Source organism: Carlito syrichta, unplaced genomic scaffold (assembly GCF_000164805.1).
Source record: "Carlito syrichta isolate Samal-C Ts95f unplaced genomic scaffold, Tarsius_syrichta-2.0.1 Scaffold113526, whole genome shotgun sequence".
Taxonomy (NCBI): Eukaryota; Metazoa; Chordata; class Mammalia; order Primates; family Tarsiidae; genus Carlito; species Carlito syrichta.
This window is the reverse complement of record NW_007057622.1, coordinates 204,240-221,864: the sequence shown is the minus strand read 5'-3', so window position 1 is coordinate 221,864 and position 17,625 is coordinate 204,240. Positions and strand designations below refer to the sequence as shown.

General features: G+C 42.5%; 1 protein-coding gene across 2 annotated transcripts in view; it reads left to right on the top strand.

Moving 5' to 3' along the window:
- The first annotated feature begins 2,187 nt into the window (after nucleotides 1-2,187).
- Nucleotides 2,188-17,625, top strand: part of HRH4 (histamine receptor H4) — an 18,311-nt gene continuing 2,873 nt past the window's right edge. Inside the window, exons 1-2 of one of the 2 annotated variants that reach the window (XM_008071602.1) lie at nucleotides 2,188-2,476; nucleotides 11,707-11,870. In XM_008071602.1, coding sequence (XP_008069793.1) covers nucleotides 2,287-2,476; nucleotides 11,707-11,870 — 354 coding nt within the window. In that variant the 5' untranslated portion in view covers nucleotides 2,188-2,286. The remainder of the gene's footprint in view (nucleotides 2,477-11,706; nucleotides 11,871-17,625) is intronic. The other variant, XM_008071608.1, reaches the window with a different exon arrangement.

Genomic DNA, 17,625 nt, shown 5'->3' with positions numbered 1-17,625 from the left:
CTAATCTAATATTCTGTAATCTCTGATCTGCCATTAATCTTTTCCAATGTGTTTTTAGTTCAGACATTCTAGTTTTAATTAATTAATTAATTAATTTTTTGAGTCAAGAGTTTCACTCCATTGTCCAGGCTGGAGTGCAGTGGCACGCTCACGGCCACCCCAGTGTCGACCTGCTGGCTTCAGGCGATCCTTCAACCTCAGTCTTTCAGGTAGCTGGAACTACAGGTGTACGCTACCATGCCTGGCTAATTTTTGATTTATTGTAGAGATAAGGTCTCGCCAAATTGCTTGGGGTGGTCTTGAATCTGTGGGCTCAGGCAATCTACTCTCCTCGTTCTCCCAAAGTGCTGGGATTACAGGCTGAGCCATAGTTTTTATTTCTTGATGTTTGGTTTGGGTCTTTTAAAACATCTTCTATATCTTTACTCACCTTTCTGAAAATATGGAGTACAGCTATATTCCATGTTCCTGTTTTCATATTCCATATAACTGTTTTTGGTTTTTTTTTTAGTTGGAGTCTCACTCTGTCACCCAGACTGGAGTGCAGTGGCCTCTCCCAGCTACCACAGCCTCGACCTGCTGGGCTCCGGCGATCCTTCCACCTCAGCCTTCCGAGTAGCTGGAACTACAGGCGCGCGCTACTACGCTCGGCTAATTTTTTGATGTATTGTAGAGATGAGGTCTCGCCAAGTTGCCCAGGCGGGTCTCGAACCCACGAGCTCAGGCAGTCCACTCACCTCAGCCTCCCAAAGCACAGGATTACGGGCTGAGCCACCGAGCCCGGCTCATATAACTGTTTTTATGTTTTGTCTGATAATTCTAATATTTGTGTCAATTCTGGGTTGGTTTCAATTGATTGATTTTCTCCTTATTATGAGTCATATTTGCCTGCTTCTTTGAATGTCTGATAATTTTTAATTGGATTTAAGACATTGTAAGACATCTTTTTGAGGACTGGATATTGTTAAAATCTATACATATTCTTGAACTGTGTTCAGAGTTGAAATTAAGTTACTTGAAAACAGTTTGATCCTTTCAGGTCTTGTTTTTAAGACTTTCTAATCAGGACCCAAGAAATATTTAGCATAGGGCTAACTATTCCTGACTACTGAGACAAGACCCTTCTGAGTATACTACCCTAATGCCCCATGAAGAATGAGCTTTTTCCATTTGGTTCCTGGGAGCAGGCACTATAACCAACCTTGTGTGACTACTGGTTACTTTTCCCTTTAATCTTTTTGAGTGGTTCTTTTCCTTGCCTAAAAACCTTTCCTCCACGCTGTGCTGTATTCTGGTGAATACCTGAGGGAGGTTGTCTCTTAGTGCAGTTCTGCAGTTCAGAGTCTTCTCTGGTACTCCTAACTCTCAGTTCTATCTCCACATCCCAGGGAATTTGCTGGGCTCTACAGAGATTTTCCTTCCTACCTATGCCCTGAAAATGCTCTCAAGATAGTAAGCTAGGGCAACTGAAGGACTCTCCTCTTTCCTCAGGGATCACCATCATTTATTCCAATCACTTGAAACCCATTTTCCAGTTTTTTGGTTATTTCAGACGGGACAGTGAAATTCAGCCCCTTTTGCCCTATTATGGCCAGAGGAGAATATTTAACTGGATCTGTAAGAGGTTTAGTTTTTTCTTGATACAGGGTCTTGTCATCAGGCTGAAGGGCAGCGGCATGATCGTAGCTCACTGGAACCTTAAACTCTTGGATTCAGACCATCCTCCCACCTCATCCTCCTGAGTTGTTAGGACTACAGGCACATGCCACCAGGCTCGGCTAATCTTTAAATCTTTTTTCGTAGAAGTGAGGTCTTGGTATGTTGTCCAGGCCGATCTCCAACTCCTGACCTCAAGTGTTCCTCCTGCCTCTCCTTCAAAGTGCTAGGATTACAGATGTGAGCCACTTTGCCTGGCCTGCATCTATATGAGTTTTAACATGAACCTCATTTGAGCCCGATTTATTACATATATAATGTATCAATTATGTTTTGTAGATATTATATAATATTGCTCTATTAATGGGAGAGGGATGGGTCACAATGAAATGTTCAAGAGAAAACATCTCACTGTTTTTTGGAAATACTTTTTCAGTGTCAGTTAAGGGAAACTGTTACCACAAGCTTACTTTATCAAAAAGCAGGAAGTACTATGAGATCAGCATTCGACTAAAAAAGTTGTTTTGAGTAGGAGCACTATAAAGGTTTAGGTATTTGATTGGAAAACGTATTTGTCAGAATTGTCTGGCCGGATTAGTTTGCTCATCAGCTTCTTCATCATTTGATATAATGTCAGAGACTAATAGCACAATTAGCCCACTGAATACTAGTATCACTTTAGCGTTTTTTATGTCCTTACTAGCTTTTGCTATAATACTAGGAAATGCCGTGGTCATTTTAGCTTTCATGGTGGACAAAAATCTTAGACATCGAAGTAGTTATTTTTTTCTTAACTTGGCCATTTCTGACTTCTTTGTGGGTAAGTTACATGTCTTTATTTAAGATAATTTTTTTCAATTATAATTTATCTCTAAAATCTTAAAGTAAGCATTTGTTATTTCAGGGGACTGTTTGAGATTGGGGGAAATTAAAAATAAAAGTTTGTGTTAATGTTTGGAGGAGGTTGGCTATGTGGCACTTTAAGGGAATGTTATGCATATGTAAATCAGTGTTGGTGAGGAATTTCAATCTGAAAATAGTGTATTTTCTTTTTGAGATAAAAATAAGTCCAGAATAACTCTAAAATTGTCTCAACATAAGAGGTTTGTTTCTGGAGCTATTTTCCTTGTATGTTTAGACTTATAAGTAAAAGTATTCCTCTTTAAGTAAACATAGTTTCTTTAGCATTGTAGTGTTGGAGTAATAGGAAATAATGTATATGCTAACAACCAGCACAATCAGAAAATAGGATATTCAGGACAATTAAATAGTGTGGATAATATAATTAGTCTATAATACAGCATAGAATATTGTAAAATATATCCAACACTAAACTACCTTGCATGTAATATGGTATCATAGCATTATATAATTGTAAGAGAGCACAGAAATCAAATCAATCTTTAAAAACATGTGCTTTGAAATTTTTCACTGTCTGATGGTTATCTTTTATTTATTTTGGTGTGAGGGACTTTCCAGGGAAAACTGGTAGTAAACCTGCCAGACAAATTCTAAGAGAGCTGTAACATTGGTTATCATTTTTAAACAATGCATATGGTAGTAGTAAGTACATGTACAGAAATGTCAGCTGATGATATTGTTTTTTAGCAGCTTCAAGTATAATTTACTCTAGCAGATTCAGGTTATTTTTGTTTATAGCTATGTAAAACTTGCATTTATGTTAAAATGAAACAAAACACATAGACTTAGTTTATTGCCTGGAACACAGTGGTTGCTCAACCAATGGTAGCCCTCTTCTGCTTTGATTTCTCTGCAGATATGTGCCGACCCAAACCGAGGTCATGATAATCTATGTTAGTTAATAACATGTTAATTAAATATGGATATAGTATCTACCATGTGAGAGTACTATGAGGTAATCAGGAGCTCTATGGAAGAGTAGGTCAGACTTTCTTCAGTAAGGTGTCAATGAAGTAAAGTAAATAAGAGACATTCTCAAATGACTACAGCAGTATAATGTGAGACCCCTCCACAATGACTTACCAAGTGCTATGTGCTTCAGAGGAGATATGAAACACATTTAGTTAGCGATAGTGGCATTTGAAATGAACTTTGAAGGATGGATAGCGTTTCCATAGGCAGAGATGGGGAGGAGAAGGGTATTCTAAGAATCAGTACAGATATGTCGGTAGAAAATCAATGTGCCTGTGTTCCTAAGGGTGAGCGTGGAGCTGGTTGGGTTGCAGGAGGGTGTAGGGGAACGGTAGGGATGAAGTTGGAACCTATACAGTGAAGGGCTTTGAATACCCGGGTGAGTCTAGCGAGGGATTTATTCAGCAGGCCATGTGGAAAATGAAGGATTTTTAAACAGGTAGATGATTGGATGGATCTAAGCTTTACTTTGGAGGCATCAGAAAAGCCGTAGGAAGTGGGGAAGTGGAAGCGTGGGGAGCTGCATGGTTTCAGAGATGATCTTGCAGCAATCTAGGCCAAAGCCATGCAGTTAGGTTCTGAGCTAGGGTGAGGGTGGAAAGGAAGGTTTGGAGGTAGAGCTGCACAGGTGGGGTTGGGCAGGAGAAAGAGAAAGATGAATTGAAGATTGGGCCTCTGAGACTAAGAAAGGTGTGGCAGGTACTCTCAGAAGTGGGGGGGCATTTGGGCAAAGCAGCTGTGATTCTGATGTTGCACCAAAAAGTCTAGAGAAACCTTTAGCTGGAGAGATTGAGTCATGGCATAGAAATGATAGATAAAGATGGCTAACCAATATAGACTTATTTTAAAAATGCAACATTCTCCCCATTTCTCTCCTCGATTCTGTGCCACTAGGTAGCCAACGTTTGCTGCTTGATGTAGATCCTTCCACATCATTCTCTATACTCACATAACGATGTACAAATACGCAAGTATATTTATGTGAACACAAAATGTTTCACTATAAATATACTTATCTCTTCCACCTTCTTTACAGAATTATGCAATTTCAGATGACAGTCAGCACTTAAAATAGATAATGTGTTTTGACTAACCCAAAGGGAATGAGGCCCTGACTGCTCCAATGGTAGGGAGGGATGGTGTGAAATAGCTTGGAGAGCCTGAGGCTTGGGCTTTTGAACAAAGATGGTTCTGGATAAGACTGTCCCCATGTCTGGCCCAAGGCCACCATCAAGGGCTTGAGCACCATGATGCAGAGATGTGACCTGTCTTTGAGAAATGGTCCTGCCGATGTAGTTATTCAGTGGTCCTGGTGATCTCCCTCCATCAGCAGGTGGGTGGGGAAAGAATCCTGATTTTTTTTTTCTTTTGATGAGAAGAGTCAGGTGCAGGTCAGAGTCTCCACCAACCTGTCAGTCTCATCCTTCAAATCTCCCTGGCCCCTGCCAGCTTCATCCAGGGGTTTGCTTATTTAGCACAACATGGGCCATGTCACAATAATTAAGAACTTTTTGTAATAAGATTTGTGTTTTCTGCCAACACTGTTCTTTCTCTTTTGCCATGCTGGGAAGTGAGCCTTTCTGCCCTGAGCCTGGAAGAATGCAGATTTGGTGGGGGGCAGGGCAGAACTTATGAGAGGTTTTCTGTAACTGCAAGCCAGCGATTCTTAATATTTGAGGTCATGAGACCCAGGGTTTCAGAACCATGTGATGATGGCAGGGTAGATTAGAGCCTCACGTGCTCTGCTCTCAGTATTGTGGACTTTCTGGGTGAATGCGCTCTTCTCAGATTTCAGAACTGGCCTCTGTTGAAAGTCTGTATTTGTGGCACCTGAGTAGCTTCCCAGGCTGAACTTCCTGTCGGAAAGCAAAGATTGAGGAAAAATTCCAATATTAAGTATACTGACTGATATATAAACATATCTCATCTGTACATTATTCTGGGAAAAATACACTATATCTAAATATATGACATTGAAATAATGTGACCAATGTTTTCATTTATGGGTATTCCACACTCCACATGTACATGTTGTGCAGGCATTTATGACCTACATGACCATGTGATAGATGGGCTGGACAACAGCTTCAGGGGCAAAAGCCTGAACCAAATTTTCAGGACAGCAAAGTTTATCTTTAACACCTTCACGACCCGGTTTAGGACTCTTCTCTTGCTCTCTTCATCTGCTCAGGCTGCCATAACAAAATACTATGGACTGAGTGACTTCAACAACAGAAATTTATTTCCTCACAGTTCTGGAGTTTGGGACATCCCAGATCAAGGTTCTGTCAGTCTGGTTCCTGGTGAGGGCTGTCTTTCTGTCATGTAGACAGCTGCCTTCTTGCTGCATCCTCACATGGTTTTCTCTGAGTGTTCACAAAAAGAGCCCAGTTGAGTCATTTTTCACAGTTAATCAGTTTCTCTGCTGGGCTGAATCACGGCGGTAGAGCTTATTTATTTGTTAATTTAGTGAAGAGTTGTGGTTAGAATCAGAGGCTTTGAAATCACATGGCCTGATTTCAGATCCAGTCTTCTGCACTTAGTAGCTGAGTGGACCTTGGTCTCATTATGTCTTCTTTTTTTATACTGAATCAGGGCCCCACCCTTCTGACCTCATTTATCCTTAATTTCATCCTTAGAGGTCTCCAAATGCAGCCACACTGAGAGTTAGGGCTCCAACATTTGAATTTGGGGTGCGGGGGCGGGGGGTTGGTCAGATACACAAACACTTAGTCCATAATACCCTCCACGCACTCACTGCCTAAGTATTTACTGGAGCTTTTAGCCTTCCCACCTTTGATGGTCATTTTCTCACAGAAGATACGGTTTCTTAGCTGGCTTAGAAAGAAGGTACAATACCAGAGGAGCGGCAATTTTATTATTATTTATTTATTTATAGATTGGAAAATATAGTTTATTTAGAAAGTAAGTTGGAAAGAGAGAGAGAGAGAGAGAGGAGATTCACCTCCTCAGATAGGGGAGGGGGGGCCAAGGCTTAGGAAAACATGGCCCAGGAGTGGCAATTTTAAAGCAAACTGGGCTTCCTCATCCTTATCTATTCCTTCATCCAACAATTATTTATTTTAAAGCAAGCGCTCTCTGAGGTGCTGGGGATATAAAATAAAGATGAAAATTCCTGCCCTAGCCGGGCACTGTGGCTCATGCCTGTAATCCCAGCACTTTGGGAGGTGGAGGTGAGAGAATTGCCTGAGTCCTGGGGTTTGAGACCAGCCTGGGCAACTTGGTGAGCCCTTGTCTCTACAAAAAGTAAAAAAATTAGCCAAGCATGCTGTTGCACACCTATGTTTCCAGATACTCTGGAGGCTGCGGTAGCCATGAGCATGCTACTGCACTTCAGCCTGGGCCACAGAGTGAGACTCCTACTCCAAAAAAAAAAAAAAAAAAAAAAAACTACTCTCATGGTGCTTCTATATATAGGAGCAGGGATGAGGAGACAGATACTATGTTATAAGTAAATAAAATCATATAGCATTTAGAAGGCGATAGTTGCTACTGAGAAAAACACAGTAGGGAGAAGGAAGAGGGAGTGTGCTGGGGTGGGGTTGCACTTTTAAACATTAGAGCTAAAGTTCTCTGAGAAAGACACTTGAAAAAACAGGAGTGCTCAGAGGAAGAATAGCTCATGCCAAGGAGCCACAAGGGCAAAGCTCTGAGGTGGGAGGGTGTGAGTGTACTCGTGGTTAGAGGGGCTGCAGAGGAGTAGAGTGGAAGAGAAGTGGGAGGTGAGACTGGGGAAGCGAGTGCAGGCTGCAGTCTCACAGGGCTTTTCTTCTCCCTCTCCTTCCCATTTCTCCTCTCTGCCTCCAGTTTCTTCACTTCCTTCCCCCCTCCCCTTTACCATCTTCTTTTCTTTTCTTCTCTTTTGAGTTGGAGTCTCACTCTGTCGCCCAGACTGGAGTGCATTGGCCCACTCTTGGCCACCACAGCCTCGGCCTGCTGGACTCCGGTGATCCTTCCACCTTCCAAGTAGCCAGAACTACAGGCATGTGCTACCACATCCGGCTAACTTTTTATTTATTGTAGAGATGCGGTCTTGCCAAGTTGCCCAGGAGGATCTTGAACCTGTGGGCTCAGGCAATCCACTCGCCTTGGCCTCCCAAAGTGCTGAGATTACAGGCTGAGCCACTGAGCCTGGCCTGCCACCTTCTTTTCATATGGTTTATTTGTTTTCTCTAACTTTTTTTTTCATCAGACATACCAAATTGGCTCTTAGTTTTACTCATCAAGTCCATTTGACTCAGAAACAAAATTCCACAACAGAGGTTGTAGAAATGTTACGGAGTGGGTATATCTGAGCAATATTTCAGATTTACTGTTTTGAAACTCCTTTAGGATGAACTGGAGATCTCTCTCTCTCTCACTCAACAAGACAGAGAAACTGAGCATGACACGTGTAGAGAAGTGTCGCACAGAATGCAAGGTGACAGCTCTGAAGAGGTTATGAATACCAAAGGGATAGACTAGAGTCTGTTTTAAGCAACCATTATTTCAAGCAGCTGCTAAGGTTTTGAATACACTCTTCCTCTGTCATGTAATTCAGAAAGTGTATGACACAAAGTACTTAACTCCCCTTAAGACCTATCCTAACTTCCTCTGTAAGCCTGGCTTGGACTGAGAGCCTGGACCATAGCAATTATATTTGTACAATAAGAAAAGAAACGCGGAGGAGAAAGATCCCATTTGAAATTCATTAGATCAATAAGAATATCTGCATAATGAACATTTGTATACCTAGCCCTGAATTGTACCCCACATCATTAAAATGAAAAATTCATTATATATGAAGTATTCAGATGAGAGACATACCTGACAAAATGAATGAGGTAAACAATAGGACAGCTTTTTTTCCCCTTAATGTTGAACTATCTTAAGTTGTTGTGAGGCCGTGAGAGGGCAATTTGCTGCTGTCTTTGTCTGTCAGCGAGATACAGGATTCTCTGAGAAGTTAAGACTGTTCAGGGCGCCCACTCCATTTCCCTAGTTTGTGCCCTCCCTCTCCCCTGCCCCAGCTAAGCTGGGTCTCAAAGGCAGGATTAGGGCTTCATCTCCCTGCTCTCTGTGGGTCTGTGTCCTGTCCAGGATCCAATGTGAAGGCTGAGGCACAGTATGGTGCGTCCTTGGCCCCGGGGCTCCAGGAGACTCCACTCTGACTTAGACTGGCAACAAGACCTGGCACATGGTATCTCTCATGCAAATGATTGCTGACATCTCACTCTTCCTTTTTTTTTTTTTTTTGAGTTGGAGTCTCACTCTGTTGCCCAGACTGGAGTGCAGTGGCCGCTCCCAGCTACCGCAGCCTCGACCTGCTGGGCTCAGGCGATCCTTCCGCCTCAGCCTTCCAAGTAGCTGGAATTACAGGCATGTGCTACCACGCCCGGTTGATTTTTTTATTTATTGTAGAGATGAGGTCTCGCTGCCCAGGCGGGTCAGGAACCCGCGGGTCTTCCTTTTTAAAAAATTGACTTTAAATTAAGGGGGTGTACACACAGGTTTGCTGCATGAGTGTGGTTTGGGCTTCTGTTAAACCTGTCACCTAGTGGTATGGTACTCAATGGGTGATTTTTCTTTTCTTTTTTTTTTTTTGAGTTGGAGTCTCACTCTGTTGCCCAGGCTGGAGTGCAGTGGCTCGCTCACGGCCACCCCCCAGCGTTGACCACCTGGGCTCGGGTGATCCTCCTGCTCAGCCTTCCAAGTAGCCAGAACTACAGGTGTGTGCTACCACGCCCAGCTAATTTTTGATTTTTATTGTTGAGACAAGGTCTCGCCAAGATGCCCGGGCTGGTCTCGAACCCGCTGGCTCAGGCAATCCATTCACCTTGGCCTCCCAGAGTGCCGGGATTACAGGCTGAGACACCGAGTCCGGCCCAATGGGTGACTTTTCAACCCTTTACTCCCCTCCCTTCTCCCTTTATGAGGCCCCAGTGTCTGTTTCTCTCATCTTTATGTCTGTGTGTATCCAGTGTTTTCCACTTATAAGTGAGAACATGTGGTATTTGGTTTTCTATTTCTGTGTTAATCGCTTAGAATAATGGCCGCCAGCTACATCCATGTTGCAGCAAAGGACATGATTTTCTTCCTTTTTATGGTCATATATGATTACATGGTGTATATATATCCAGTCCACTGTTGATGGGCACCTAGGTTGCTTTTGTGTCTTTGAAGAAATGAGTGCATGTGTGGAAAATACTCAAGTTGGAAACACTGGAGGCCACAACTGTGGGCTAAAATACAATACGTGTTTCTGTTTTTGAGAAACTTTGATTTACCTCAGGTGAACCTGATGACATATTTTATACCACAGACTTACACACACACACACACACACACACACACACACACACACACACACACACACATATACACACACACCCCAGATGAGATGAAAGGTGCCATAAGGAAACTTATTTGTCATTAAAAATACAATTGAAACATAAAATAGGTTATTTGAACTACATATGAGAACTGACCAGCCAATTCTTCATCTCGGGTGTCTTGTCTCTTGTATTTTTATGTGAACCTCAGTATAGAATGCTAAGTTCAGCATTCCCTTTCACTGGTGCTGAAACCATGCTATTATGGTCCCATATGATGTATTGGGAGAATGCAGGGTTTCCTTCTTCCTCTCCTTTTCCTTTCTTTTATCTTTACTATGATTTTTAATGATCAGCTAAGTTGGACCTAACAAAAAAGGGAAATTCCTGCAAGTACCAGATAAAATATGAAGATACTTACTCAACAAAATAAGATTTCAACTGAGCTTCCACTTAAAAGATTATACTTAAAGCAAGCAGTGTCACCTGTCTGAAATGTCAATGCAATTAAAAGCTCCTAAAAACTAAGTGAAAAGAAGCCCAGTTAAGTCATTTTTCACAGTTAAGCGGTTTCTGTGCTGGGCTGAATCAGGGTGGTAGAGCTTATCTGCTTGTTAATTCAGTGAAGACTCGTGGTTAAAGTCGGAGGTTCTGAAATCGCATTGTCTGGTTTCAAATCCAGTCTTCTCCACTTACTGTGGACCTTTGTCTTATCATGTCTCCTCCAGCTGTAGGTTCTTTAACTGTTAGCATGGTTCCTACCTCACAGTTTCTATGAAGATGAAATGAGATGCATATAACACCATGTTTGCCATATGGTAACTGTACAATATAAATTAGCTGTTATTTATAAAGTTAAAAGTGTAAGTCATCGACCAACTCTAGATGTTGTAGGGAATATGAACACTAATTTGCAACACAGTCCTAATCTTCAGGAGAGAAAAATAAAAAAGAATATAATTAGTGCACAAGAGAGGGAGAATGCAGAGGGCAGAGGATTCACTTCTGCCATGGGAGTTCCACGAAAGATGACATAGATGAAGACATTTTTGACTTTAGTGAAAAAAAGGAAGGAAGTGAATAGAATTCTCAGTAGAAGGCAGGAGGACATTCTAGGAAGAAAGAATGATGTTGGCAGAGATAAAAAGATGTGAAAGTGTGGGATGTGTTTTTAAATAGAGTGGTCCATTCTGTTTGGGTTGGATCATAAAAAATGTAAAGATGATTTATGCTGTACATGGCTGGAAATACAGGTTGGGGCCTGTACTTAATTTGTAAAGTAATAAGAAGCCATTGACAGTACAGTCAATGGTGTCTGTGGGGGATTGGTTCAAGGACCTCTCTTAGATAGAAATCCATGAAAGCTAAAGTCCATGATAGAAAATGGCATAGTTTCTGCTTATAACCTATGCAAATCCTCTCGTATACATTAAATCATCTCTAGATTACTTATAACACCTAATACAAAGTACATACTATTTAAGTAATTGTTATTCTTGATTGTTTAGGAAATAATGACAAGAAAATATCAGTACACATTCAGTACCTATACAATTTTTTTTCAAATATTTTCTATCTTCAGTATGCTGAACTCGCAGATAAGGAAGGCTGACTGTATAATGTTTGTGACAGTTATTATAAAATGGCATTTAAAGAGTGTGTAGGAACTCAGTCCTTAGTTGCCTGATGAAATACCATGAATATCTAAATGAAAATCATTTTCAGGGAATTCAGATATGTTTTTGTGCTGTGTACCAATGAGAATATGTCTCTTAGTGTTTATTGATGTGTGCTATTTTTTTACCTGTGATTTTTCCCCGTGCAGGTGTGATCTCCATTCCTTTGTACATCCCTCACATGCTGTTCGAATGGAATTTTGGAAAGAAAACCTGTGTGTTTTGGCTCATGGCTGACTATCTTTTGTGTACAGCATCTGTGTATAACATTGTCCTTATCAGCTATGATCGATACCAGTCAGTCTCAAACGCTGTAAGTCAAAACATTACTTTAACTTCCTTAGAAGATTATATAAATGTACATTCTGAGCCCCCAAGCAAACCTTAGAGGAACCCTACCCTTCGGTTATCTGGCATGAAGTTCTTATTGGGAAGATTTGTGTGATTTGGGAAGTCACTCCCTTTTATGTTGCTGAAAAGGGAAGGTGTCAAAGAAAACTCAAGGCAAGTTGTCAGAAGTGGTTTACTCAGCAGTAGACTGCAAATACATGAGGCTCACAGTAGGTTTATCAGTTCCACTCCATAGACATATTGAGACCTGAATATTTTCCTCAGAATGGAACTTTGTGGGTAAATAGAAAGAATCCCAGACTTTTGAATGTGATGAGAATATCAATTCTGAGTGGCCAAAGAAAAAGCAGTATATAGGGTAGCTGTAAATTATACAGTGAGACCAGCTAGAAAGATAAAGTCTTGGTGCCATTTTAGAACCCATGCCAAGAAAGCCTGAACTTACTCAAGGTTTGAAATAGCTTAATCGATGAGTTTTTTAGAGATAAGATCTCACTCTGTTGCCCAGGCTGGAGAGCAGTGGCATGATCATAGCTCACTATAACCATGAACTCCTAGGCTCAATCAAGAGACCCTCCCACCTCAGCCTTCTGAGTAGTTGGAATTACAGACAAGTACTACCACACCCAACTCATTGTTAAAACTTTTTTGTAGAGACGGATCTTGCCATGTTGCCCAGGTTGGTCTCAAACTCCTGGCCTCAAGCAATCCTCACACCTTGGCCTCCCAAAGTCTGGGATTATAAGCCTGAGTCCCCATGCCTGGCCAGTGACAGTTCTTAAGTAAGCTAAATTTCTCAGCAGCGGAGCTAAGGAGAAAATAAGATTGATGTAAGGACAAGAGGTCTACAGAAATATGGGGCAGTGATCTGAAGTTTCTGAGGCCTAGATAGGAAGCTTCCTCACTTCTGAGTCTCAGAGGGACTCCTCTGAGTGCTGGAATATGAAACTGAACACACACAGTCTCTATTTCATTTATTTGTTTGAGTCAGGGTCCCACTCTGTTGCCCAGGCTGGAGTGCAGTAGAATGATCATGGCTCACCACAGCCTCAACCTCCTGGGTTCAGGCGATCCTCCCACCTCAGTCTCTTGAGTATCTGGGACTACAGGTGTGTGCCACCATGCCTGGCTAATTTTTTTGATTTTTTTGTAGATGAGTTGTAGCTATGTTGTCCAGGCTGATCTCGAACTCCTGGGCTCAAGCAATCCTCCTGCCCCAGCCTCCCAAATTGCTGGGTTTACAGGTATGAGCCACCATGCCTGGCCAGAGTTTCTATTTTTGAGGAGCATAATAATCTATCTCTGTGGAGGCAGATCCAGAAATAAATGGGTTCAGTACACCGGACTAAGTGCTACATTGGCAGCATTGAGAAGACAGTGACAGCTCTCGCACTGGAGGATCATGTAGCCTGGAGGTTGACAGGGTTGGAGGGGTGTATAGATAAGGCAAAGATAAACCGCTGTAATGAAGAGACTCTATAACGATGAAGTTCAAGCAAGACAGAAGTTTAGTTTTCTCTCACAGAATAACAGTTCAGGAAAGGTGGGAGTCTCTGCTCCAGGAACTCACCCAGGGCCTCTGCCAACAAGGTGGCTCTGCAGCCTCAAGGGCAGGGACTGGCAAACTCTTACTATGAAGGGCCAGAGAATAAATTTTTTTTTGGCTTTGAAAGACCTACTATCTCTATTGCAACTGCTCAAACCTATCATTGCAGCACAAAAATAGCCATAGATGATATTTTTAAAAAATGTATTTGGTAAATAAAACTTTATTTACCCAAGCAGGTGGTGGGCTGCATCTATTTCATGGACAGTAGTTTGCTGACTTCTGCTGTAGGCCATTATTCTCCTTTACATGGTCAAAGTCATGTCGTTGTCACACCAGGTTCTAAACTGGAAGGAGAAAGCATAGGAGTCCACAGCGAGGGATTTTCTTTTTCTTTCTTTCTTTTTTTTTTGAGTTGGAGTCTCACTCTGTCACCCAGACCAGAGTGCAGTGGCACGCTCCCGGCCACCACAGCCTCTACCTGCTGGGGTCCGGCGATCCTTCCGCCTCAACCTTCCAAGTAGCTGGAACTACGGGCACGTGCTACCACGCCCGGCTGATTTTTGATTAATTGTAGAGACGAGGTCTCACCAAGTTGCCCAGGTGGGTCTCGAACCCGCAGGCTCAGGCAATCCAATCCATTCGCCTCGGCCTCCCAAAGTGCTAAGATTACAGGCTGAGTCACCGAGCCCGGACAGGATTTTCTTTTAACCAAGTAGTACAGAGTCACACAATCATTTCTGCTCACTTTTTATTGGTGAAACTTAGTCACATAGTCCCATTTCACTGCAAGGGAAGCTGGGTAATGTGATCTCTAGCTGAGCTGCCAGGAAGAAGGAGAATATGCTTATGGCGGGACAACCAGTTATCTTCACCACTCACTGGACACTTCATTGGTGAGGGTTCACTGGTCAATCTGTAAACAAAGTGTAGATCAGATTGGGTCAGCAATTCAGATGCCTATAATCTCTTATCTTTCAAACTGCTGGTCTTGACCTATTTATTGAGTCATGAAATCAATCCAGTGGGTTGTGACTAATTGCTTTTTTTTAATGAAAAAAATATGAACTGGAACAGAATAGAACAGAATAAAAGATTCGAGTAGAAAATATCAGAGTACCTTGCACATAATAAAGGTAAGTATTGTTTTATGAATACTTTTATCTGTGTGCTTGGTTGTGATATAACATATATATCTTACTTTGGGTCACAATCAGATGGTTGAAAAACAGTTCTCTAATTCAGAGTCTTCCCCATTTGTACTTTTACATTTTCCTTTCTTCCTGGATTAATGTTTCTTTTTACTCTCCACGGGATGGTCCTAGGACTTTCTTCACTGGATTTCAAGTTTTTGAGTCTATCTTCAGGTTTGTGGGCAGAAAAGGGACACCTCGTCCAGCTGGGAAATGTGCTTAGAGGTTACAGAGAGATGAGGAATGATGCCTAGAGATAAAGTGGACTTTTTCTTTTTCTTTTCTTTTTTCTTTTTTTGAGTTGGAGTCTCACTCTGTCGCCCAGACCGGAGTGCAGTGGCGGCTTCCGGCCAGCGCAGCCTCGACCTGCCGGGCTCCGGCTATCCTTCCGCCTCAGCCTTCCGAGTAGCCAGAATTACAGGCGCGCGCTACCACGCCTGGCTAACTTTTTGATTTTATTGTAGAGATGAGGTCTCGACAAGTTGCCCAGGCGGGTCTCGAACCCATGGGCTCAGGCAGTCCACTCACCTCAGCCTCCCAAAGGCCCGGGATTACAGGCTGAGCCACCGAGCCTGGCTGACTTTTTCTTTAAAAAAAAAATCCTGGCCTTGCCCTGAGGAATTTCCCTGCCAATGCAGGCTGTAAACTTGTGAGAGAGGGGTTGACTAGGTCCAGGGTCCCTAGTACACTGCATAGAGTTGAATACACAAAAAGTTCCAGAAACAAATGTCTGAAGGCTGGGAGGAGTGCTTAGAAAGCACTTGCACCTCTGTTCCTTAGTAGTTTAAGTGCACTTTTTAATGGCTGTGTAGTAGGGGGAATGGCCAAAAAAAATCACCCATTGGGTACCAGCTCACCACATGGGTTACAGACTCAAACCTCACCATCACACAATGTACCCTGTAACAAACCTGCACATGCTCTCCTTGAATATAAAATTAAAAAAATAAAATAAGAAACAGTTCAAACACAGCCACATGAAACCAGAAGGAAGCCTTCAAAGACCTCTGGGAGCCCATAGAAAGTGGTAGTGGGGAAGCTGAATTTTGATTGTAGCTAAAAGTAAAGGAGACAATGTGACAGGAGAAGAGGTTTGGCTGGGGCTGGGAAATGAAACATTGACAATAATTTGGAAAAGAAAAGCTCAGTGCAGAGGGCAGCACATGAGTGCAGGGTTCAGAGAAGTTTTCTGGAGGGACAGATTCCATGTGACCGATGCAAGAACTGGGTTGGGAAGGAGGACAGCAGGGCTAGGGGACAGCTGGAGGGAATGGGAGTTAAAATATATACAGAATTAAGATACTAAGAGAAGAGTATTTCTCTACTTGCAGACAAAGAAAGAATTTGATGGTAAAATCAAAATAATGAAAAATACCATTGCTGTGAGCACAGGTGTGTTTGCTAGGACTGCCATAACAAAGACCACTGATGGGTTGGTTAAAGCAACAGAAATTTATTCTCTCATAGCTTTGGAGACTAGACGTTTGAAGTTAAGGTGTCGACAGGGCCATCCTCTCTCTGAAAGCTCTAGAACAACTTGTTCTATGCCCTTTCTTGTAGCTTCAGGTGTCACTGGCAATCCTTGGGTTGTAGATATATCTCTTCAATTTTAGCCTCTGTTGTCATGTGGTGTTCTCTCCAGGTGTCTGTGTTGTCTCTGTTTTCTCTCTTTCTTTTTTTGAGTTGGAGTCTCACTCTGTCGCTCAGACTGGAGTGCAATGGCATGCTCTCGCCCACCGCAGCCTCGACCTGCTGGGCTCCGGCGATCCTTCCGCCTCAGCCTTCCAAGTAGCCGGAACTACAGGTGCGTGCTACCAAGCCCCGCTAATTTTTGATTTATTGTAGCAATGTGGTCTCGCCAAGTTGCCTGGGCTGGTCTCGAACCCGCGGGCTCAGGCAATCCACTCGCCTTGGTCTCCCAAAGTGCTAGGATTACAGGTTGAGCCACCGAACCCGGCCTGTTTTCTCATTTTATACGGTCGTATTAACTGGGGTGAGTCCTAATCCAATATGACCTCATCTTAACTTGATTACGTCTACACACACCATATTCCCAGATAAGATGACATTCGTAGGTACTGGGGGAATAGAACTTCACTGTATTTTCTTGGGCGGGGGAGCACAATTCAACCCCAAAAGGTGCTTCGAGTGATTCTGCAATCCCATTTCATTACTAACACCAGCAAATTCCAGTAGACTGCTCAGTGTCACAAGACAATACGACTGACAGAATGTCTGGATATTTTATTGGGATGGAGGATAAAAGTAGGTATGAGGCAATATCCTGAAAAAGGGACATATTCTGTAGTGGGCAAGAACTAGGCCAGTGTGGGACTTCAGGGAGGCTACTCCAACCAGCCTGGGTCTGGATTCAAGCAATGCTTGAGTTGTTGTATCTGTCACAAATACTCCCCAGAGATGACGAGATCAGCATCCTCTTCACAAACCCTTTGGACGTCCATTATCTCAGTTGACCTTATACATAATGGAAGAGAGATCATTTTCCAGCATATTGTGTTATATCATTACAAAGGCTGAACAGAGCAATTAAAAAACTAAATGCAGTTTTACGACCATCTGGGTATTGTTACCATCTTCATAATCATTAGATGTAGTGCAAGAGATGTATTAATTAGTGCCACAGGAAGCAGAAGGCAAAAAAGTATATTGTGTATGGAAGCTTGTGGTCAATACTGTATATGCATTTTAGCTTAACCTCAGAAATACCAGTAATTTGAGGGGAAAAAAAAACAAAACCACTTCCCTACAATTTGTTTTGTTTTGTTTTGTTTTTTTGTTTTTGAGTTGGAGTCTCACTCTGTCGCCCAGACTGGAGTGCATTGTCCGCTCCCGGCCACCGCAGCCACGACCTGCTGGGCTCTGGCGATCCTTCCGCCTCAGCCTTCCGAGTAGCCGGAATTACAGGCACGCGCTACCATGCCCGGCTGATTTTTTTATTTATTGTAGAGATGAGGTCT